This window comes from Nannobrachium achirus (genome assembly GCF_963921795.1).
Source record: "Nannobrachium achirus genome assembly, chromosome: 1".
NCBI lineage: Eukaryota > Metazoa > Chordata > Actinopteri > Myctophiformes > Myctophidae > Nannobrachium > Nannobrachium achirus.
This window is the reverse complement of record NC_137810.1, coordinates 60,500,047-60,523,728: the sequence shown is the minus strand read 5'-3', so window position 1 is coordinate 60,523,728 and position 23,682 is coordinate 60,500,047. Positions and strand designations below refer to the sequence as shown.

General features: G+C 42.7%; 1 protein-coding gene across 1 annotated transcript in view; it reads right to left on the bottom strand.

The window, feature by feature from the left end:
* LOC308289128 (3',5'-cyclic-AMP phosphodiesterase 4C-like) overlaps positions 1-23,682 on the bottom strand; it is a gene marked incomplete at its 3' end in the record, with an annotated part of 48,629 nt that overhangs the window by 5,130 nt on the left and 19,817 nt on the right. Inside the window, exons 2-11 of the mRNA XM_080730710.1 lie at positions 17,183-17,377; positions 12,439-12,475; positions 11,662-11,735; positions 11,205-11,254; positions 10,605-10,717; positions 9,502-9,595; positions 8,324-8,496; positions 7,492-7,590; positions 3,454-3,618; positions 517-616 (exon numbers count right to left, since the gene is read on the bottom strand). Of these exons, the coding sequence (XP_080586836.1) occupies positions 517-616; positions 3,454-3,618; positions 7,492-7,590; positions 8,324-8,496; positions 9,502-9,595; positions 10,605-10,717; positions 11,205-11,254; positions 11,662-11,735; positions 12,439-12,475; positions 17,183-17,377 (1,100 nt within the window). The remainder of the gene's footprint in view (positions 1-516; positions 617-3,453; positions 3,619-7,491; positions 7,591-8,323; positions 8,497-9,501; positions 9,596-10,604; positions 10,718-11,204; positions 11,255-11,661; positions 11,736-12,438; positions 12,476-17,182; positions 17,378-23,682) is intronic.

Here is a 23,682-nt window from a genome sequence, read left to right as displayed (position 1 = left end):
TCCCTGGAAACCATATTTTGAGATGGGGGGTCTGTGGCAAAATACATGTAATTTTGGGAGTCCTTGACGTGAAAAAGTTTGAGAACCACTGATTCAGAAGAAGGATTTAGAATACATTTATCGAATCAGGTCAAAAATATTCAAAGACAAAAAATAGCAGATCAAAACTTTTGTAACTCTAATCTCTTGCTTCTGGGGAGGTCCCTGGAACAACATTATTTTGAGATGGGGGTCCGTGGCCAAATACATGTAATTCTGGTGGTCCTTGCCATGAAAAAGTTCGAGAACCACTGATTCAGAAGAAGGATTTAGAAGACATTAACCCATTTAGGCCTAGAATTATTGAATGCTTTAACCAGTGAAAAATAGCAGATCTACAAGCTCGCAGCGCGGCACTCGGTGCCGCACTGTGAGCTTGTATATCTGCTATTTTTCACTGGTTAAAGCATTCAATAATTCTAGGCCCTAAATGGGTTAATAGAACCGGGTATACATATTCAAACATTCCTAACATACTGCTGTTGATGAGGAACTGGTTGGTGACTCCTGGATGGTCCACATCATGGATGGCGCTGGCAAACAGAACCGCCATGATCTCCAGATCTGTGAACACGGCCTGAGATGAACAGAACACATCTTCATACAGCATCACCCTACTAAAACATCTTCATACAGCATCACCCTACTAAAACATCTCCATGTGTGAACACGGCCTGAGATGAACAGAACACATCTTCATACAGCATCACCCTACTAAAACATCTCCATGTTTACCAGTAGTTTACTTAACACATCGGATGCCCACGTGATCTCTGACGTCTAATTTGCTGGTGCCCATGGCAACGCGTCATTTTACCTACCGGCGAGAGTACTGGCGAGAAAAGTAATCCGAGTAAATGTAATCCGAGTATGTCCTGTTTATTTAGCAAAAAAACTTTTCTTTCAGTCAGGACCGTTTTTTATCATTTCTTAGCCACAGTGTTTGTGTTACGGCATGTAGAAGAGGCTGCCGTTTTGAGAAAAAAATGAAAAAAGGAAGAGAATCCGGAGAAAACAGCACTTTTGTGCAGCCAGTAAACAGGAAGTCAACGAGCCACACAGCACGTCCGGGTGACGTAATTGCGCGCTGCATGTTGGGAAATGGAGTTGTTTCATCACCGCGGTAGCCAAGTGCAGTAGCTACAGTACAGTATAGTTTACTGTACAACGCGTCAAACGCGTCGTTGGGCACTCGTAAAGATCAAAGAGATTGACGCGTAGACACCACGTGGGCACCCGATGTGTTAAAGATCTGTGAACACGGCCTGAGATGAACAGAACACATCTTCATACAGCATCACCCTACTAAAACATCTCCACGTATACTAGTAGTCAGGGACGTGCTGCGGGCCCCTGATTCAGCCCGGGAAAAAGAGTTGGAGAGGCCCTCATTGCGCGCTATAGAGAGAGATCTCTCTCTATAGCGCTGCTGCTACTCAAAGATTTGCCATTTCAGATCATGACAAGTGACAAGCCAGTGGGCCAATTACATGAGTTATATTTCGTCGTTGTCGGGTGGAAACCTTGTATGTTCAAAACCGTTTGTTTTGTATTTATCATTTTAAAAATGATTTAAACTAGTGAAAACACAAACAGCCGATCTACAAGCACACAACGCCTCGCACCGCGAGGCGTTGTGTGCTTGTAGATCTGCTGTTTTCACTACTTTTGTGCGATGGCCTTGTATGATGAAGCAGGGCTTTGCTTTGCGAAAAAATCTACACATTTGAAACTTGGAGATACGAGGTTTCTGCCCGACAGTGACGATTTACTTTGTTGGTCACCCAGCCCCCAACGAAGGTAGACATTTTATTTTTTATTTTTTTCCTAATGGCCGGCCTGGACCAGACGGGAATGAACCGGCCATTCGGGAATCAAAGAGTGAGTTATCTTCACTCAATTGTGCCTAGCTTACTACTACTCCCTGTTTTATATATAGTCTTTAATGAGTCAGACAGTAGAAAAGCTGAGAGGGAGACAGTGTAGGAGAGACAGACAGTAGGACAGCTGATAAGAAGACAGCAGTGTTGGGGAAGTTACTTTGAAAGCATAACTTGTACAGTTACAAGTAACTCACGATGGCAGTAACTTGGTCAAGTTAAAGTTATACGCCTGGAGAAATATAACTTATAAAGTTGAATAACTTGAGTTACTTTATTTTTTCAGCGTTAAATTGAGAATGTACATTTGGTGTACATGAAACAAAATATAATATCCTACAAAACAAGTCACATGCCAGCATAAATATGCCTCTCAACTGAGTTTTATGTTTTATTTCAAAAAGGTTGACATTTTCTGTAGTAAACATCTGTGTTCCTAAAATAAACTTAAACAAATAAGAAAATTATGATCTGTTGAGGACATTTGATCGTCAATCTTAACAAAATCTAAATGTAAAAATATAACTTTGCTTGTAACTTCTTGTAACTTGTAACTTGAGCCAAAAATGACTCAAAAAGTATCTCAGTTACTTGACGAGTTACAGAAATATGAATGTAACTCAGTTACCAGCAAGTTGCAGCAAAATGTAACTTAGTTACGTAACTCAGTTACATGTAACTTTAACTTCCCCAACACTGGAAGACAGTGTAGCAGACACAGACAGTAAGACAGCAGAGAGGGAGACAGTGTAGGAGAGACAGACAGTAGGACAGCTGAGAGCGAGACAGAGACATACAGTGGGAACGCTGAGAGGGAGATGGGGTCTTCAACGTTTTCAGGCCAAGGACCCCTCGGTTGAGAGAGAGATGAAGCAGGGACCCCCACAACCTTTTTCATAGATTCCATATAGTTTCATCGTTTGACAGCACAATCATCAATGTATTCTGAATTCATGTCAATTTATGTTTTCGGATATTTAATCACTTGAACTGCCAATGCTTAATTTGACCTTTCACTCTGTAATTAAGGTCTTTGCGTTTTTCGGGCCGAATATCGGGGGGTGAATTTCGGAGCACGTAAATAAAAAAATCAACCTCACTTTATGTCAATCACGTTTGCACACTGCCGCCCGTTTCGTATTTATTTTCGGACCAGGGTTGATTCTTTCCGATTTTCGCAAGTGTAGCCACTGGGTCCTTTGCTCTCTCTCTCTCTCTCCTCTCTCTCTTCTTGGCCTGAAAAATGCTTTTCGAGGATTTCGGATTTCCAAAACACAACGAGAAAACGCAGTGCAGTGTGCAACCAGCTTTAGTCTGCTCTTTTCCCCCTCAACACCAAACTCTTTGCCAAAAACAGCAGATCGGCTCTTTTTTGGGAAAAGTGGTAAATAAGAAAAGGGAGAGAAAAGGTTTCTATCACACAAAGATTTGGAGGACCCCCTATAGTAACTCTGAGGACCCCCTATAGGGGTCCCGGACCCCCTGTTGAAGACCCCTGGTGTAGACAGACAGTGTGGACTGTACCACAGCGTACCTCCAGAGCGGGGGTGGACAGCAGGACGTGTGTGGACTGCACCACGTCGGCAGCGTGGATGTTGTTGTGATAGGCCACGTCTGCGTGGTAGTGGTCCTCCAGCGTCATCAGGAAGGTGATGAAGGTGTCCGCCGGGATCTTAAAGTTCTTCAGGAGGTCTCGTTCCTGGAGGAGGAAGAGAGGATTATCAGCGCTAGTCTGGGATCACTTCACTTTTCGGGCTTGTAACCGGTCTGGAGCGGAAACCACAAAACGTCATGTTGTAGTACTCAAAGGACTACAATTTGGCCGGAACTATCCACCGGAAACAGTTTTAACCCAAAATAATTCCCCTGCGCTCATGGACATACTTTTAGGGCCTACCTAATAAAGTCCTTGATGCGGAGTAGTTTTGCTTTTGAAAAATGTGTTTGGTATATGCATCTTTTAGTCCAACTCGTAGCGACTGGAAAGACTACACTAGGCTACTCGAGCATTTTAATAGAGATTGGGGAAACAAATGGAGGGAACCAAATCAAAGCGACGCCGCTTCTCAAGTTCTTAAATAATTCCTATTTCCTTCACTTGTTTCCTATTTCCTTCTATGTTAGTCCCGCCCACTGGGAGTTGGCCTATCACTTGTGATGTTGACATCACAAATGACCAATGGGACGTCTCCTCTTCTCTATTTCCTCAATGGGAGGGACTAACATACCAGCAAGGAAATAGGAAATAGGATTGATTTAAGGACTTGAGACGCAGCTCAGTCATGTTCTCAGGATTCCATGGAGGAAATCTAACGATTGGCTTTCTCTAGAGCAGTGGTTCTCAACCTGTGGGTCTCCAAATTATTTGTGTGTGTGTGTGTGTGTGTGTGGGGGGGGGGGGGGGGGGGGGGTTCCCAGATGATTAACTTAATGTGCAACATTTTTTTCCCCCCCTACAGTAAACAAGCCAGTGTATAGAGGGTATCTGCTAGTGATGCGCGGGTCAGGTTTTTTTCATAACCCGCACGACCCACAGCCCGCACGAAACGTAACCCGCCCGCGCCCGCCCCGCAGAACAATATACAAATCAACGAATCCGCCCGCCCCGCAACCCGCATTTAAAAAAAAGATGGTATATCATCTCCAGAATAGCTCATCTGTATACGGCTCTTCTAAGTACCCAACGTCGCTTTACAGAAAGGTTTACAGTAGCACAATATTGTCAGGGGCTGTTGTGTTGTTCAAATTGGGGTTTAGCCTAAAAGACATTCATTCAAAGACGTTCATTCTCTCTGGGGCATCGTCGGGGTAAGAATGGCGTTTCAGGTTTTATGTCAATCATATTTATACAGCGCAGACAGCAAAAGACGGACAATATTACATTCTGTTGGTTATTGATTCACCAGATTGGAGAGATGGGATCATGGGAGCGACTCGAGGTGGGCGCATGGTGATTTTCCGATGGCCTTAAAGTCCGAGTGACTTAAAGTCCGAAAGGCTGTTCAATTTAGTATAGCCTATATGAGAGCGGAGACACACAGGAGCAGGAGAGAAAGAGGAGGAGAGGCGGCTGACTTTGGATGCGCAGCATGTGATGTTTAAGATGTTAAACTTGGTCTCACACATCATCACACATAGGCCTATGAGTGATTACTTTGTTTGATTTGAAAGCATGATGGATAATAAAGACCTGGATGTTACCTCTTATTGTGTGATCCAGGATGGATGCAGTCAATTTGAAGAAATAATAATCCAGCATGGACAATAAGAAAGCACTGGCCTACGTTTTCATTCACTTCTTGGCTGAAAATCTATTCTATATATACCTATATGTCATTTTATAACCTAGTTTAAACTAAGGGAGGCGGGAGCTGCTCGACTCTTTTCAGACGAGCGCTGACACAATTGAGTGCGAGAGCTTAATTGAAATGACCTACATAATATATGCGCAGTGAACTGGAATTATATAATTAATTATTTGGGAGCAGGTGTGTAAAGATTCTAATCTATAAACATCTCAAATAGCTTTTATACTTTTTTTAATTAGATTTGGCCTTATATATTGATATGTGCTCAGATCTGGCTATTTATTTGCTGGCTTTTAGGCTAATTAGTTAATTGTTTTAATCAACCTCGATCTGCGCATGAGGGGGGGGGGGTCTCTCTCTCTGAGACATCGGATTCGGATCTCCGTGCCGTTGGACTTTCAGGCCGTCGCAAAGTATTTAGCAAAGTATTTAGCTATAAACGGACTTGTGTGGATGACAGAGACACATACGGTAAGTGAAATCCTGCTGAATTGTTTGTGCATTCTTCTGCTGTGCTCACATTGTGTCAAATGTTGGCAAAATGCGGTTCGCGGGCCCAACAGGAGCGGAATTGGGACGGTCCTCGCACCAAGGAGCGGAGGAGAAACCTCGCTCCTCTCTGGCGCATTTTAAAACATGCTCGCTCGCTCATGCTCGTATTCAAACGTTGTATTCTTATTCTTATAGGACTACTCTTATTAAGAATAAAAGGCAAATAAGAACAGGTGATTATTCTTATTTATTTTTTGCACATGAGAGTGGTGATAACCCGCCCGCCCGCCGCCCGCCAATATTGAGTCTCAAACCTTGACCCACCCACCCGCACGCGGGCGGGTTGGCGGGCGGGTGGGGGCACCGGGTCGGCCCGCGCATCACTAGTATCTGCACATTTCTGTGCCAATGTGCTAAGCGTCAATTTAAGGACTTTTTAATACCTCTAAAATGACAAATTAAACATTGGCCAAATTGTCAAATATTAGAGGTAGGAATTGTGAAAATAGCCGATCGTACATGCTCACAACGCCTCGCGTGTGGATCTGCTATTTTCACAAAAGAACCGTCTTATACAAAATGTAATGCCTCAACTCTTATAGTGCTCATCAAGCTGGGGGTCCCCCGTTTGGGAGTCGCGGCCTGAAAAGGTTGAGAGCAGTGGTTCTCAAACATTTTCATGGTCATGGACCCCTAAAATGACATGTATTTGGCCGTGGACACCCATCAGATAACGTTTTGGGCCATGGACCCCCATCAGAGAAGATTTGTCGGTAAATGATTTCCTCTCTCTCCAATCCACTACCATTGAAATGGCGTGTTTTTCAGTTTACTTGTATTGATATTCACTGTGTTCAATTCCTATTTGAACTTGGTCTTAGTAAAAGATCTCACATGCATTTAGTGACTGCACAATCTAAGATTTTTCCCCAAAAGCAGGATATTTTTCACAGTTTCGAAAACTCCAACCACTGCTATGCGGAAGTAGGGTGCATTTTGCTGGGGACTCCCCCTTGGAAGCCCCAAAGGACCCCCGGGGGTCTCCGGTCCCAACTTTAGAACCAGTTATAGCAGTTGCTAAAAGACATGTGAACCCCTTGTCATGGTACTAGCTGTTGCCACCAGGAGAACATGCATTACCTGGCAATGTTGTTTTTGACAGCACATTTTGATTTAGTTTTAGTCATAGTCTTTTGAATAAAATGTCATTTAATTTTAGTCATAATTTAGTCACCTGAAAACGTTTTAGTTTTGGTCTAACTAAAGTCGACTAAATATCATACGTTTTTAGGCGACTAAATCTACAGTTGATTGTGTCAACTAAAATGTATTTTGGCAGGCCTTGATGGCATCGTAATGACTGATTTTACACTTGCTTGCGTGCTGAAAATAGCAGATCTACAAGCTCACAACGCGTCGCGCTTTGATGGCATCGTAATGACTGATTTTACACTTGGTTGCGTGCTGAAAATAGCAGATCTACAAGCTCACAACGCGTCGCGCTGTTGTGAGCTCGTAGATCGGCTATTTTCAGCACGCAACACCTGAGAGCAACCAAACATAAAATTAATCTCTTCTCCACCAGTCCCCCCCCCCCCCCCCCCCAACGTTTTAGTCTAGTTTTTATTTTGTTGACGAAATTGTCAGTATATTTAGTCTTAGTTTTAGTCATCACAGCTTAGTTTTTATTTAGTTTTTGTCAGTGAAAAAAAAAAAAGCAGTCGACAAACATTTTTCGTCATAGTCTTAGTCGACGAAATCAACACTGTTACCTGGAAGATGGAGTACATGATGACTGTCAGCGGCCTGTTCCCACAGTACTCTGCTACCTTGAAGATGTCCAGACCCCATCGATTAATCTCCTCCAACTCCTGGACAAAACAAGACACACACATGATTAGACCCAGAGACACAGTGTATTGTAGATCAGCTATTTTCAAATAGGGTTGAAGTGGTTTTGATGCTAAACGAACACATTTCGCTATACTGTATGTGACACACAGTCTAAAATAGAAGATTTAGTGAAAGGTTACAAATTGGTTACAAATATAATAAAATAAAAGTAAATTCATAAAATCACCACCCTAAACTGTTTATGTCCCTGCAAGTATAGTGATACACTCTGTGTGTGTGTGTGTGTGTGTGTGTGTGTGTGTGTGTGTGTGTGTGTGTGTGTGTGTGTGTGTGTGTGTGTGTGTGTGTGTGTGTGTGTGTGTGTGTGTGTGTGTGCGCATGCGTGCGTGCGTGTGTGCGTGTGTGCGTGCGTGCATGCGTGTGTGGCACGTAGCGATATTATGGCGTAATATCGGCGAATGCTAACCTGGTGAACCCTAACCTCAGTAAAACTATGCCTAAACCTAACCCTAAACTTAACCTCAGTAAAACTAAACCTAAACCTAACCCTAAACTTAACCTCAGTAAAACTAAGCCTAAACCTAACCCTAAACTTAACCTCAGTAAAACTATGCCTAAACCAAACCCTAACCTCAGTATATGCTCTAACCCTAACCCTATCAAGATGTGTGTGTGTGTGTGTGTGTGTGTGTGTGTGTGTGTGTGTGTGTGTGTGTGTGTGTGTGTGTGTGTGTGTGTGTGTGTAGTGACCTTGCTCAGCATGTCCTCCTGCATGGTGGTGACGCCGAAGCGTGGGATGCAGCTAGTGGCCACGTTGGGACCCGGCGTGATCTTCTTCAGTCCACTGATCTGGGACATGGACACCTTCTTCTTCTCCTTCTCCTTGGGAGGAGGAGACAGGAGCTCCACCTCATGCTGCTTCTCTGTGGTGGGAAAAAGGACTCAAATGTTTTACTGAAGAAAAAGTACCAATGCTGCAATTATAGAACAAGTCCGGGATTCAAAAATGTACTTGAGGAAAAGTATGAACGTTTCGGTTTCAAAATGTACTTAAAGTATCAAAAATAAAATCACAAAATGCTTGAAAATAGCAGATCTACAAGCTCACAATGGGTAGTACTTGAGTAGCTTGTACTTGAGTAAAAGTATGAAATTGTCTGTGTCAAAATGTACTTAGAGTATCAAAAGTAAAGTACAAAATTTGTAAAAAATAGCAGATCTACAAGCTCACAACGTGCCGCGATGCAACGCGTTGAGAGCCTATAGATTGGCTATTTTCAAATAGCCTAGGTATAAGATAAGGCTAAAGTATGTTAATGTATGTTTTATAATATTATCACTTATATCTGCACAGTAACTGGTAACTAAAGTTTTCAAATAAATGTATTGGAATAAAAGTACAATATTTGGATCCTTTACACCACTGTCGCGCACGCACGCACGCACGCACGCACGCACGCACGCACGCACGCACGCACGCACGCGCACACGCGCACACGCGCACACACGCACACACACACACACACACACACACACACACACACACACACACACACGTACGTTTGTGAGGTCATCAACACAGTCCAACATCTGGCCTACAGTATATAGTTGCTGTCGGGGGAGAAGCCTCTTATCTCCATCTCCAACTTTTGGTGTTTTTTTTGTAAATTAACGCCTAACTTGATCAAACTACAGCGTCGCATAAAAGCATCAAAAGTTGCAGATCTGCAAGCGGTGCGTTTCGTGCTTGTAGATCTGTGACTTCTGCTGTTTTTGAATTTTGAACCCTGAAAAGTAACAGTTTTGGACATCTGAGGTTTCCACCTGACAGAGATGACATCCGAGATACCATCACGGAAAGTTCCTGTGTGTGTGTGTGTGTGTGTGTGTGTGTGTGTGTGTGTGTGTGTGTGTGTGCGTGCGCTCACCTAGGAAAGTGTTGGAGATAAACTCAGACACTTGGTTCCCTGAGCGACTGGTCTCTGACAGCTGTGTGAGCTCTCTGTTCAGCATTCTCTTAAACTGCACACACACACACGCACGCGCACGAACACGCGCACACACACACACACACACACACACACACACACACACACACACACACACACGCACACACACACGCACACACGCACACACACACACACACACACACACACACACACACACACACACACACACACACACAGTCTCAGTTAGTCTTGGGATGGTTAAACTAAATAGAAGCATGGTTGATCATAGATATTCCCCTGAACTGGACGCAGACATAACATGCCAGCATAACAATAACATACAGATTACAGCAAATCTGGTTCATTGACTTGTTAACGTAACTGTTTGTGAGGAAGGCTTGATGCCAAAACGCGTCAAGCCGTGTATGCCTGATTAATGAAAAAGTACCTGAAATATATGTATTTTTTATTTCATATGCGAGTCTTCTTGAGCCGTTAATCCGGGAAACTGTTATTTGAATGGACTGATTGTGCTGGTTTACAGTGACCTCAATAGAAAACAGTGTAGGTTTGATAAGCTGTGAAGCACAGATTCAAAATGACTTCTGTTTTGGAACTTATTAAAAAAGCACAGAGTCAACACAAGTAGAACGTCAGTGTCCTGTGTAGGCCTGTCACAATTATTACATACGCAATTATTTGACGCAATCCCAATTATTTTGTCATAATCGTCATAATCGTCACGCGAAGCTGGCGTCTTCAAATGTATTCTCTCTGGGAGCTAGTTTTAAAGCACGGGCACCCAAAACGCAGGCTCCGCGTGGCCGGAAGGTCTAAACGAGTAAAAATCTCTGTGGATTCACCTAAAATAGTTTTCGCAAGGACGGCGCCTTGCTTACACACACTGTACCAGATGATTGTGTGACTGTATGGAACGGTGTCTGCTATCAGAGGGTGTACCGGATGATTGCGTGACCGTGTGGAACAGTGTCTTGCTAGTTGCTACCAGTGCTTTGATAGAGCTGACCTTATTGGAGGCCATCTCGCTGATAGAGCAGTGGGTTCTGGGTAGTGTAGTGTACCTTGTTGGAGGCCATCTCGCTGACAGAGTTCCTGGTCTGGAGGGTCTCCAGCTGGTCCAGACACCAGTCCAACTCCTCCAGGGTCTCCACCGCCAGCTTCTGGTAGGGCTCCTCTGGAAGGGTCAAAGGTCAACACACACACGTCAGACAGAGATATTTGCTATGGGAAACAAAATATATCCCCTTTGCATGCAAGCTGTATGGGTGGGGTGTGGTGTCAAACTAATTAGACTACTGTTTCCCAAACAGTGGGTCGAGACCCATTGGTGGGTCATGAACCGATTTGTATGGGTCTCAAGTAAAAATCCCCTTTTCTTTTCCTACACTTAAAAAATATACAATAAATATATATATTTAATTAAAAATATATTTAAATGTATTTTATACATTTTAAAACAAGAAAACAAACAAATCTAAGACATTCCATAAACATGAAAAAATATATATAATTAAGAAGTAGTGAAAATAGCCGATCTACAAGCTCGCAACGTGTTGTGTGCTATTAGATCTGCTATTTTCACTAGTTTGGGTCCTCTGGCAAACTAATCAATCTTTCGGGTCTCGACCCGAACGGTTTGGGAAGCACTGAATTAGACTGACCTGATGTACATGATTTACACATAGATGGCTGGTTACTGCCTGAAGGACGCCTGCAGAGAAGCACACACACAACCAATTAAAACAACCACATACAGACATAGAGACGGACAGACAGACAGACAGACAGACAGACAGACAGACAGACAGACAGACAGACAGACAATTAATGAGCTGGTCAGTTGATCAGACATTCACCCAGATAGATACAATAGATAGATACACAGCACTGTTGCAAAGCAGTTTGCATTCTACAAATGCCTTCTAGTCAGCAGTTCTCACACATGTAAGTAATGTGAGTAATAAACCGGAGAAGTTTCATTGTGATAGCTATTAGAAAAAAACAAAATAAAGAAAAGAAAATACCCTAGTCACCTGCCACGTCTCGCCTAAAATATTCATAGGCATGTATATTTTCATTGTAGCTTTCATTATTATTATTCATCTTTTGTTCTCTTACTTGTTGCCGACGCGATCTTGTAGATGAGTCAGCGCAGCAACGTTACTTCTTACAGTTCGTAGACTGGCGAGAACCTACAGTAGAATGAGTATTATTATCATACAAGAATCTACAGTAGAATGAATGCATTATCATCATAAAAGAAACTCCAGAGACAGGATCATTACTTACTTTTAAAACCACTTCAACCCTATTACATACGTAGTCGTATGACTGTGTTGTGTGGCAAAAATAGCCAATCTACAAACGTGCTTGCTGAGCTTGTAGATCAGCTATTTGAAAAGTAAATAAATGATAATTTTTGAAGAATTTTGAAAAATTTAGAAATGTTTTGATAGGGTTTACAACATGGGTCTTCAACAGGGGGTCCGGGACCCCTAGGGGGTCCTCAGAGTTACTACAGGGGGTCCTCCAAATCTTTGTTATATTAACCACTTGAACCATAGCGTCCATATTTTGAGAACTTTAACCAAAAATAGCAGATCTACAAGATCACAACGCCTCACGCTACGAGGCGTTGTGAGCTTGTATATTTTCTGCAAAGTTTATTAAGTATTGACGGTTCAAGTGTTTAAATATCTGAAAACACAAATTGACATTAATCCAAAATACACTGATGATTGTGCTGTCAAACGATGAAACTACATTTATATGGAATCTATGAAAAGGTTGTGGGGGTTCCCGTTTCATCTCTTGCTCAAGGGGTCCTTGGTTAATGGAGAAACACAATCACTTCCAGCGTATTCTATACACACAGCACTGTACCACACCACTGACCTGTGCAAATGGAGTCACGATCATGTCTTCTCCATGTCTGGACAGACAGACAAACGACAACACACACAAATAAACAGTCATGTGATTGGACTTCAGCATTCTGAAAGGCTCCGCGACACATATTGTGATTATTGTTCCAACATATCAAAACCAAGAATGTGTTGTATTGTCCAGGGAACAATAGTATAATACTATATTCAAAACTAGGGCTCACAGCTGGAGTTGTTCTCAGTCAGTTTAAACCCTGGACAGTACAAGAGGAGAGAGGAGAGGATTACACCGTGTACATAGGGCTGTCACGATTATGACCTTTTACATGACGATTAATTGTCACTCAAATAATTGTGATTAACGATTTAATTGTGTATTTGTCATTGACAATTACATTTATGTTTGGCTTGTAGTCTTATAAGTTGCACATGGCAGATATGACACATAACCTAAATATACAAAGAAATTAAGGACATATTTGACAACTTTACACTAAAAAAGAACAATGATAGCCGATCTACAAGCTCGATCTAGATCTACAAGATCTACAAGCTCACAACGTGAGCTTGTAGATCGGCTATTTCCAACAAAAAAAAATGTTTGAACATATATAAAAGAAATTCAACATGTAAACGATTATGACGATTATCACAACATAATTGCGATTTGACGATGATGTAATAATTGTGACAGCCCTACATGATCACCACGCATAACAGCAGCCTTTTATTCCATGCAGAGGGACACACCAGAGGGACACACCAGAGGGACACACCAGTGTCCAGTGGACATATCAGTGACCAGTGGACAGACCAGTGTGAGTGAGGGGCTGTGTCATTTCAGGAGGGTGTTAAGGTGCTAAGGGTGGGTGTGGGGGTGCAGGTGTAGGGGGTGGGAGGGGTCTGAACCTTAAAAGGATCCCTGACTAGTAAGCCATGTAGGCCTTAATATGTTATAATAATCCTCTTTAACCAAAATATACCATTAAAACACTTACAATAATATTCCTTTGAGAGAAAAAACGTAATATTTTCAACCCATGGGGGAGCCATTGCAGTGTCCGTGACAAGCAGTGATGACGTGGTAGATGTTTTTTGGCTGGTTGGGCCCATATAAAATGGCGGTGTAAACAAGTTTTAAATGTTGAATTAAACACTTTACAGGCACGGCAAAACATCCTACTTGATATGAACAGAAAAGCACCACACTACTAACTACAGTTAATCTGAGCATCAAGACAATGTTTTAAATATTGTAAAGAGAACGTTGTTTTGACGTTCCATATTAACCCTATGGGCCCGACCAGCTAAAAAAAACATCTACTGCTTGTCATGGACAATGCAATGGCTCCCCCATGGGTTGAAAATATGAACTTATTTCTCTGAAAGGAATATATTGTAAGTGTTTTTAATGGTATATTTTGGTTAAACAGGGTTATTATAAAGTATTAAGGCCTACATGGCTTACTAGTCAGGGATCCTTTTAAACAAAGTGATAAAGCCCAGAGAGGAGAATAAAAAAATAAAAAATAAATAAAAGATACACCATAAGACCACCAGGGGTCTCCACACAGGGGTCTCACCGAGGCAGCCATGTGACCTCCCAGTGCTTCAAGCCCTCCTCCCTTCAGGAAAACACAGGGGACATCATCCAATCCGTGAGTGAGAGCTCTGAACCACAATGTACGTCAGGGTTCCCCAATAGGCGGCCCGCGGGCCATTTGCGGCCCGCGGGCGGGGGCTATACTGTCAGGCCCCCACCATCCCCAGTAATAATGTTGGTATAAGAGCAGCAACAACACTAGTATATCGTCGTTGTCGGGTGGAAAACCCTGTATCTTAAAATGTGTACGTTCTCTCGCGAAGTAACTTCATAAATAGAGTCCATAATAATAGAGTGCTTCATCAAACAAGGCCGTCGCACAAAAGTAGTGAAAACAGCAGGTCTACAAGCACAGGTCTACAAGCACACAACGCCTCGCGGTGCGAGGCGTTGTGTGCTTTTTGTGTGCTTGTAGATCGGCTGTTTTCACTAGTTTAAATCATTTTTAAAATGATAAATGCAAAACAAACGGTTTTGGACATACACGATTTTCACCCGACGACGACGATATCTGAACTGTCGCTGGAGTAGCGGGAACGCCACCGTCGCCCCCTGCAATGTTGTGGCCCTCGGCTTGGTACCCTAGACATGATTTGGCCCTTGGGGAAAACTAATTGGGGAACCCTGATGTACGGGGAACATTCATTCCAGTAGTGTTTTTGGCGACACCTCTTGGTAGCTCCACTGTCATTACAGCCGTTCCGGTCATTGCGGTCGCTGTTACACAAATGCTATTCATAGAATTCGGTTTAAAATAAATAAATATAAAATAAACCATGGATGTGCCGCTCCGAAACAAACACTGCAGGGTCTTAGTGCCCATTTAGGTTATTATGGAAAATATGTTAATATTGTAGATCGGCTATTTGCGGTACTTCTGTGTAATGGAATAAGTTGATTATAAAACATCAATTAAATTCAAAGGAGCTCTATTGGCATGAGAAAACATATGTTTACATTTCCAAAAGGGAGAACATATATACTGTTAGAGGGGCCCAGTATTGTTTAAACTGTCACATTTTGCCGTTCTATAGGCTACATGTTATATACAGTATACAGGGTATAAAGCTTTTTAGAACAAATTAGCAGCAATCTTTTGCAGTCACTTTGGGACAAAAGCAGCATTTTCCTCAAAACGAGGTCAAGTAGCATACACAAAAGCCTCGGATTTAAAATGTATTTAAAGGTTTATATGTGCAGTGGGTCTAGAGGTCACTCAATAGTTTGTAGTCCTTGGGGTGGTTGTATTCCATTCTCTAGCCTGCTTTTATCACAACAGTTCACAAATCTTGCTGCTGCGTTCGCACATTGTTGTATTTCTCTATCAATCAGAAATGTCTCTATTTTGTCATTTTATATGTCTTTTTGTTGTTTTGTATGTCTGTGACAAAACAATACATAACTGTTAAAGAAAAATGTCTTTGTTCAGGACCAAACAGTCCTCAGGGCTTTTTGTGTTATCCTTTTATTCTTGTAGCATCATCGCCGTATACAGTACATAACACACAAATAAAACATGCACTTTTGTACAACATTTGAGGTGAGTCCCAAACTGTGGTGGGCCATGAAAGTGGGCCCCCCAAATAATTGGCAAAACATTTTATTCATGATATAACAATATAATATATCTCTGCTGTCGGGCCAAAACCTCCTAACTCCAAAATGTTAATTTTCGGGAAAATGAGCTCAAGTGGAGTTAGGAGGTTTTGACCAAAGGGCTTTTTACTACTTTTCTTTGGTTCAATATTATTTTAACCAACACACAGACATAAAGGGTGTTCAATAGCACATATTTATGAAAAAAAGAGAGGGCCAACCGGGATATTTATGAAAAAAAAGAGAGGGCCAACTGGGTGGAGTTAGCTGGTTTGGCAGAAAGTGTGGTTTGGCAGAAAGTGTGGAGTTAGGAGGTTTTGTCCCAAGCACTTTTTACCACTGGTTCAATATTATTTTAACACTGTAAAAGGTTTTCAATATCCCTGATTTATACAAAAAAATAAAAATAATAATAATAATAAATACATTAGGGAGAAAGGGGGTGTAAAAAATAAATAATTGGCTAGTACATGCTCTGAAAATCCACACGGCCCACGAACACTTTCGAGACTTTCAAGTGGGACCTGTTCCAGATACGTCTGCTGATGGAGAATATGAGACATGTCTATTTGTGAAGAGTTGTGTTATGATATGAGACTTGTATTGAGGTGTGAGAGTTGTATTATAGTATAGTGTGAGAGTTGCGTCATGGTGTTTGACAGCTGTGCTAAGGCAGTGGTTCTCAACCTTTTCAGGCTGCAATTAATTGGGACCCCCCACACCCTGACAAGCACTAAGAGTTGAGGCATTGCATTTTGTATAACCCGGTTCTATTGTGAAAATAGCAGATCTACACATGCTCACATTTCTGCCTCAAATATTTGACAATTTGACCAATGTTTAATTTGTCATTTTAGAGATATTAAAAAAGTCCTTAAATTGTCACTTAACTCATTTAGTGCCTTTCCCGAGATGTCTCGCGAAATTCCCTTTGATGTCCGCAGTGCTGATCGCGAGATGTCTCGCGAAAAGTCATATATTACTGTAACGGCGGTTATCCTACCGGGTACATGCGCGGAAGGTCCCGAGACGATCTCCCTCGCTGATTTATCATCATCACGGATCCACGAGCACAAAATAGTAATCCCATAACATTGAGGCAGACGGGGAATCTCATCTTTAATGTCCATTATCTCCAAACAACACTTTCAAAGCGAGGCAGTAGATGCTCGCTTATATAACACATGTTGAAAAGCTCCGTTCCGCCATTACACAACACCATGTGGACGATGACCGCTTCCTGTGAATGACGCGATGACGTCAAACCGGAAGTGTTTAAGCTATGGACTTCTGGCCTTCAAATAAGAGACTGGCCATTTATGGAGCCAGGGAGAGGCACACTGGACATTTTAATCCGTTAATTTCTGGGGCACAAAATGAGTTAAGAAATGTGCATATATCCTCTGCACACTTAAACTTTATTTTGGTTTGTTTACTGTTGAGTGAGGAAAACAATGTTGCACATTAAGTCAGGGGAAACCCCCCAAATAATTTGGGGACCACAGGTTGAGAACCACTGTGCTAAGGTGTGAGAGTGGTGTCATGAGAGACTCACAGGTCGCTGGCGGTGGAGGAGTGTCGGGACATGTTCTTGGGCGACAGGTCGAAGTCGGAGTCGGAGCGGTAGAGGAAGGACTCCCGCCGCTGGCTGTGGGGGGCGAAGTTGGGGTGCAGCACCAGACCGGACCCCGGGCTGGCCAGGGGGTCCAGCGGGCTCCGACCCACCGACAGTCCATTCTCCACATCAAAACTACAGAGAGAGAGAGAGAGAGAAAGATTTGTGATCATTTAGAGCAGGGTTCCCCAATTAGTTTTCCCCAACAGCCAAATTGTGTCTAAGGTACCAAGCCGAGGGCCACAACATTGCAGGGGGCGACGGTGGCGTTCCCGCTACTTAAGCGACAGTTCAGATATCGTCGTTGTCGGGTAAAATCGTGTATGTCCAAAACCGTTCGTTTTGCATTTATCATTTTAAAAATGATTTAAAGTAGTGAAAACAGCCGATCTACAAGCACACAACGCCTCGCACCGCGAGGCGTTGTGTGCTTGTAGATCTGCTGTTTTCACTACTTTTGTGCAACGGCCTTGTTTGATGAAGCACTCTATTATTATGGACTCTATTTATGAAGTATACTTTGCGAGAGAACGTACACATTTTGAGATACGGGTTTTCCACCCAACAATGACGATATACTAGTGCTGTTGCTGCTCTTATACCACCATTATTACTGGGGTTGGTGGGGGCCTGACAGTAGCCCCCCGCGGAACCCTGATTTAGAGTGTCTATGACTTTGTGATGCCTTTCCATTCACTTCTGCCTGCACACAGTAATGTATTTTAAGAGCGAAATACAAATACAGTCAGTCCATTCTGACGCACGCACACCAATTTGTAAGCATTTGTACACTCTCAAAGTTACAGATCTGTATGGGTCTATATTTGGTTAGATATGGAGAGCAGCGTTGCCCTGCTCTCTCCCCCCATCTCCACTGCCCTATCCAAATAAACAGGATAAAAACATACATTAAAACATTACCAGCAAGACGGGCTTTAGGGCACAACCTCGCCCTGGTTGTGCTGAGACAACAGAGACTGACACAATAAGTCCATATATGGGCATAAAAGGGACATGGACAGAATTAATTTGCTAAAGTGTGGTGGCCCGTGACAGGAGTCACACTTGCAAATTAATTCTGTCTTGGCCATATATGGCACGGGGCGTGACTGACTGAGGTACTGACACAGTGGCTGACTGACTGACGCAGGTTTTTGATAGTAAATGCGACCTAGGTGCGCATTTACTATGAAAATGCACTATGTGTAAACTCTGACCCTGACCACCTCCGATAAAACCTTTGTCCTCTCACATACTGTGTTGTATATAGGCTAAATCAGGGTTCCTCAATTAGTTTTCCCCAAGGGCCAAATTATGTCTAGGGTACCAAACCGAGGGCCACAACATCGCAGGGGGCGACGGTGGCGTTCCCGCTACTCCAGCGACAGTTCAGATATCGTCGTTGTCGGGTGAAAATCGTGTATGTCCAAAACCGTTCGTTTTGCATTTATCATTTTAAAAATCATTTAAACTAGTGCGTACACATTTTGAGATACAGGTTTTCCACCCAACGACGACGATATACTAGTGTTGTTGCTGCTCTTATACCACCATTATTACTGGGGTTGGTGGGGGCCTGACAGTAGGGGAACCCTGGGCTAAATACATCTCACACGCATGCAAGCATGCAAGCATGCGCACACGCATACACACATCCAAGTAACAAAGTGTGGGTTTGATTATAATCTCGTGTTTGAAGATAATCCCGGTTTCTTGTGAGAATGGAACTTGAACGTCAATGACAGACAGACAGACAAAGACATGTGACCTTGAAGTGTCCGGGGTATTGTTCTCAACTCTGACGCAAACACCCCTGAGCAGAGCTGCACCCAAAGACACACACGATTATACTTTTATCCATTGTACGTTGTTTTGTTAAAAATGGAATTTGTACTCCTTTCTTTTATTTTCTTTCTATTTTACACGCTCGACTCTAACCCTAACCCCTAGATGCCAACTCTGACCCCAGACTGAAACTTGTAGGCTACTAACTGTAACTTTAGCTCTAACCAAAACATTTCTTATTCGTGAAAACGACCCTTTCCCACACGAGTACACGCACACAAACACAGGCAAGCGCGCGCACACACGCGGTTCAGTTCTCAGGCTCTGGCATTTGACTCCTTGAGCAAATCTTTAATTCCATCCCTCACAACAGCCCCCCCCCCCCCCTCCAGTCCGTCCACTTGATCCTGTTCTGCACTTCATTAGCTGCAACAGTGGAGTACTGGGTCTATGGGTCAGCCCCTGGACCTTAAGGTGGGAAACCCCTGGGAGTCGCCGCTAATCTCCTGTGATCTGTGACTGCTGGGAACCAAAGGAATTTACACTATGAGAGAGAGAGAGTGAGAGAGAGAGAGAGAGAGAAAGAGAGGAGGACAACAGTCTTTAGATGTGTTACAGGTTGCAGTGTGTACGCTTCTCACAGGATCGTCGTCAGATAAAACTGTATCAGCCCTAGGGATATTACGGGTTACGGCAGCTGACCATCCATCCATCCATCCATCCATCCATCCATCCATCCATCCATCCACTCATTCATCCATCCATCCATCCATCCATCCATCCATCTCAGGGACGTGCAGAGAATGTTAGAGAGGCAGGGGCCGAAATATCTAAAAGGGCCTCAGGGGTTGATACTAAGGTCTCATTGGCACTTGCCCATCGGGCAAGTATAGGTCATGTTCTACTTGCCCAAGGCCCACTTGCCAGAAAAGTAAATCGTCCATTATAAAATGATAGGTACATTTTTAATTACGACACAATCTAACACTTATTTCTGGGGCTGTGCGATGAAAAATGTCACACCCCAACTCAACAAATACCTACTATGATTGAATGTGTCTATGAGTTCACACTTATTTTATATTTTTAAGTCTAGCAACAGTGAAACCAGTGCATTATAGGTAAACAGTGCTCTTATTTTACATTTCCACAGACCAGAAGATAAGCTGGCCACGTTCAGGTGTTTAGACAGATATCTCGTGTTGTGTTTATAGACGGTTGTGTCCCCTCTCAAATGAGCGCTTGCCCGTTCGGGCAACCTGAAAGCAAATTTCACCTGCCCTAAAGTTTTATTTACCTGCCGGCGGCATGTGGGCCAGCCTTATAGTGTCAATGCCTGGGCCTTTTGGTGAAAATACTAGATATAGATAACACACTAAACTAAGCATAAAAAAGGCAATACTGGAGATGGCGTAACAGCATGGATTTCTACACAGAGAGGGCAATTCTTTCAACATATGATGATGCATTCATGTTCAGGAGAGTCTGGACAAGGCAATTCTCTTGAATGCTGCCTTCGGGTATGGCATGGAAAGAGGGAATTTGCATTTCTTTCACCATAGTAAAAACTGCATTCATGGTCTGGAGAGGGCACTTGTTACAGACAGATAAAAGGGCAGGGGCTCAAGCCCCCTTTCATGTCTATGTGTGCACGTGCCTGATCCATCTTCATCTGCTTATCTGGAATCAGACTCTCTTAATGCAGAGTGATTTACATAATGTAAATACAACATCAATAATCTGTACATTGGAACGTACAGTAACAGGTTCCAGCAGAGAATCCCAGAGCTTTCCCAGGACACATTCTCTATACTGTACCTCTAAATATGTATTTTTAGACACAACAAGCCAGCATCTTCTTTATTACTATTTACAGTCACACTACTAGCCCCCATAAGTCACACCTGCCCATGAAAGATTGTGGTGCATTTTGGGAGTGGGCTTATTGAGACATATTTAGCCACTTGTACGCATGCCCCCTAACCACTGAAATCAAAATCATTAAAATCGCTAAAACGATAGAAAGAATTAAATGAAAACATTTTAACACTCTTCTTTTCTGTTCTCTAATTACAATTATATATGAACCATTGTTGTAAAAAACAAAGTTGTCCTTTAAACCCTCAATACTTAGTAAACTTGCACTTTAGCTCTGTGCTTGGTCTGCTCTTTCTCCCCCCAATGGGTCTTTTAAGCCGTGACATCATTTTGTAGGCAGAGGAGAACTCTGCCCCCAGAGCATTTTCTGTCCCTCGCTATTTCAACAGATCCAAGACAAAAATAACGACTAAAGTATAATTCTAACACTTTCCTTTCAACAACAAAGAGAAGAAAAATGTGTAAAATGTAAAAATAGTAAAAAGATTCACGGAAACTGGGGGCAGAAATTCTCCTCTGCCTACAAAATGATGTCATACTTAACAGCCCCATACACCAACAAACTGGCAAAAATAGCTGGTACAAGCTCACAATGCATCACACTGCGATGCGTTGTGAGCTTGTAGATCAGCTTTCTTTTGTTGCAAATGGTCCTCACCAGAATAGGGATGCTGTGGTTCAATCAAGCCTCATCAGTCCTGGGGATAATACGGCCACTGACCAATCCATGAAAACTAATGCCGTATCAGCCCTATAGGGATAATATGCCAGCTGGCCAATCAGCACACACTAAACAGTCATATCAGACATCACTGTGGATGGTTTGATAAGGCTTCCAGCAGACCCTGGAGTCCATCCAGACTCGGATGAAGCGGAGCGCGGAGTGGAAAACGATGACCTTCCGTGGTTCACTGGACGGCTTCATAACGGCCATCAGGGGCGTCACAAGGGGTAGGAAAGTGGTACTGAGTTACCAGGGCCCAAGGTGGAGGGGCCCTGGTAACTTTAGCTATTGAAAAATAGCAGATATACAAGCTCACAGCGCGGCACCGAGTGCCGCGCTGCGAGCTTGTAGTTCTGCTATTTTTTTAAAAGTCGTGAAAATGAGCGCAAATCATTGAATATATGTATTTTTTAAGTGAACATTTGTAACTCAAATTTTGCTTCTGGGGGGTCCCTGGAACTAAATATTTTGAGATGGGGGGGTCCTTCACATGAAAAAGTTTGAGCATCACTGACATGGAAACATAGGTTTCTTGGCACACATTTTCACGATTTTTCAAAAAGAGCAGATATACAAGCTCACAGCGCGGCACTCGGTGCCGCGCTGTGAGCTTGTATATCTGCTATTTTTCAATAGTTAACATTCATGGGGGGCCCCGCAGTGAATCCTTGTACCCAGGGCCCAGAAGTTGGTGTGACGCCCCTGACGACCATGTTCTCATCCTGGAGCCGATCTCTCAGCAGAGCAGAACCTCGGCGGCGCTCGTGTTTAAAAAAAGAACGGGAACGCAACTTTGTTACGTTAGGATTTTCACCTCTTTGACCGTTATTTTATGCTTTAACTATACAAAAATAGCAGATAATACAAGCTTGCAACGTGGCACGATCTTTAAATATATATACATATTGATTTTTAAAGCAGACTTTTGTAAATCTTTGCTTCTGGGGGGGGGTCCCTGGAACAAAATTCTTCGAGATGGGGGTCGGCAGTCAAATACATATATTTCTAGAGGTTCTTAACATTAAAAGGTTAGAGCACCACTGATCATAGAAACATACGTTTTTCAGAAAGCTGTTAGGACAGGATTGTTAGGTATTTTGCAGGCCTAAATGGGTTAATCTATTAATTCTATGAAAATGGGGGATCGAATACTATACTATATAAGTCTCACTGTCTTTATATTATTCGTAAATAAGGCTCCAGTTAATAAATTCAACGTTGGGCACGGCTCCATTGACTGGTAGGACGGAGAACGATGACTATATCTGGTATATATTCATATCATTCGTCTAATTCTTATGTTATATACAAGATGTTATTAGGGCTGTCACGATTATGACATTTTAAATGATGATTAATTGTCACTCAAATAATTGCGATTAACGATTTAATTGTGTATTTGCCGTTGACAATTACAAATCTCTTCAGCTTTTAGGCTTTGAATGTGCAATGGCAATGTGCAATGGCAATCATGACACATAACTTAGATATAAAAAGAAATTTGACATATTTGACAATTTTATACTTAAAAAAAGCATTGATAGTGGAAATAGCCGATCTACAAGCTCCTATTTCCACTACTTTCTGAAAGTGTTTGTAACTATATTAACATTTCTCAAGATAGAAACGATTAAATGACGATTATGCAAAATAATTGCGATTGTGTCAAATAATTGCGATTAGACGATTATGTAATAATTGTGACAGCCCTAGATGTTATATATGCAATCAATGACGGTATCATGTAAGAAGCGAGGGCTCTGCTTTTAATTATGAGAGGAAAAAGAAAGGGTAGAGAGAGAGAGAGAGAGGAAGTTACAAGTCTATGTTAAAGGTCATATTGCACACTGTCACACAGAGATGGCATGTTGCACACACACACACACACACACACACACACACACACACACACACACACACACACACACACAGTTGTTTTGTTTCCTAGTGGCGTGGGAACAGTCTTTCGGGCCCGGTTGACCCCTGGCCAGCCAGTGTGAGTGTGTATTTATCTCAATGCGGGACCCCCGGGCACCATACCAAGACACACACA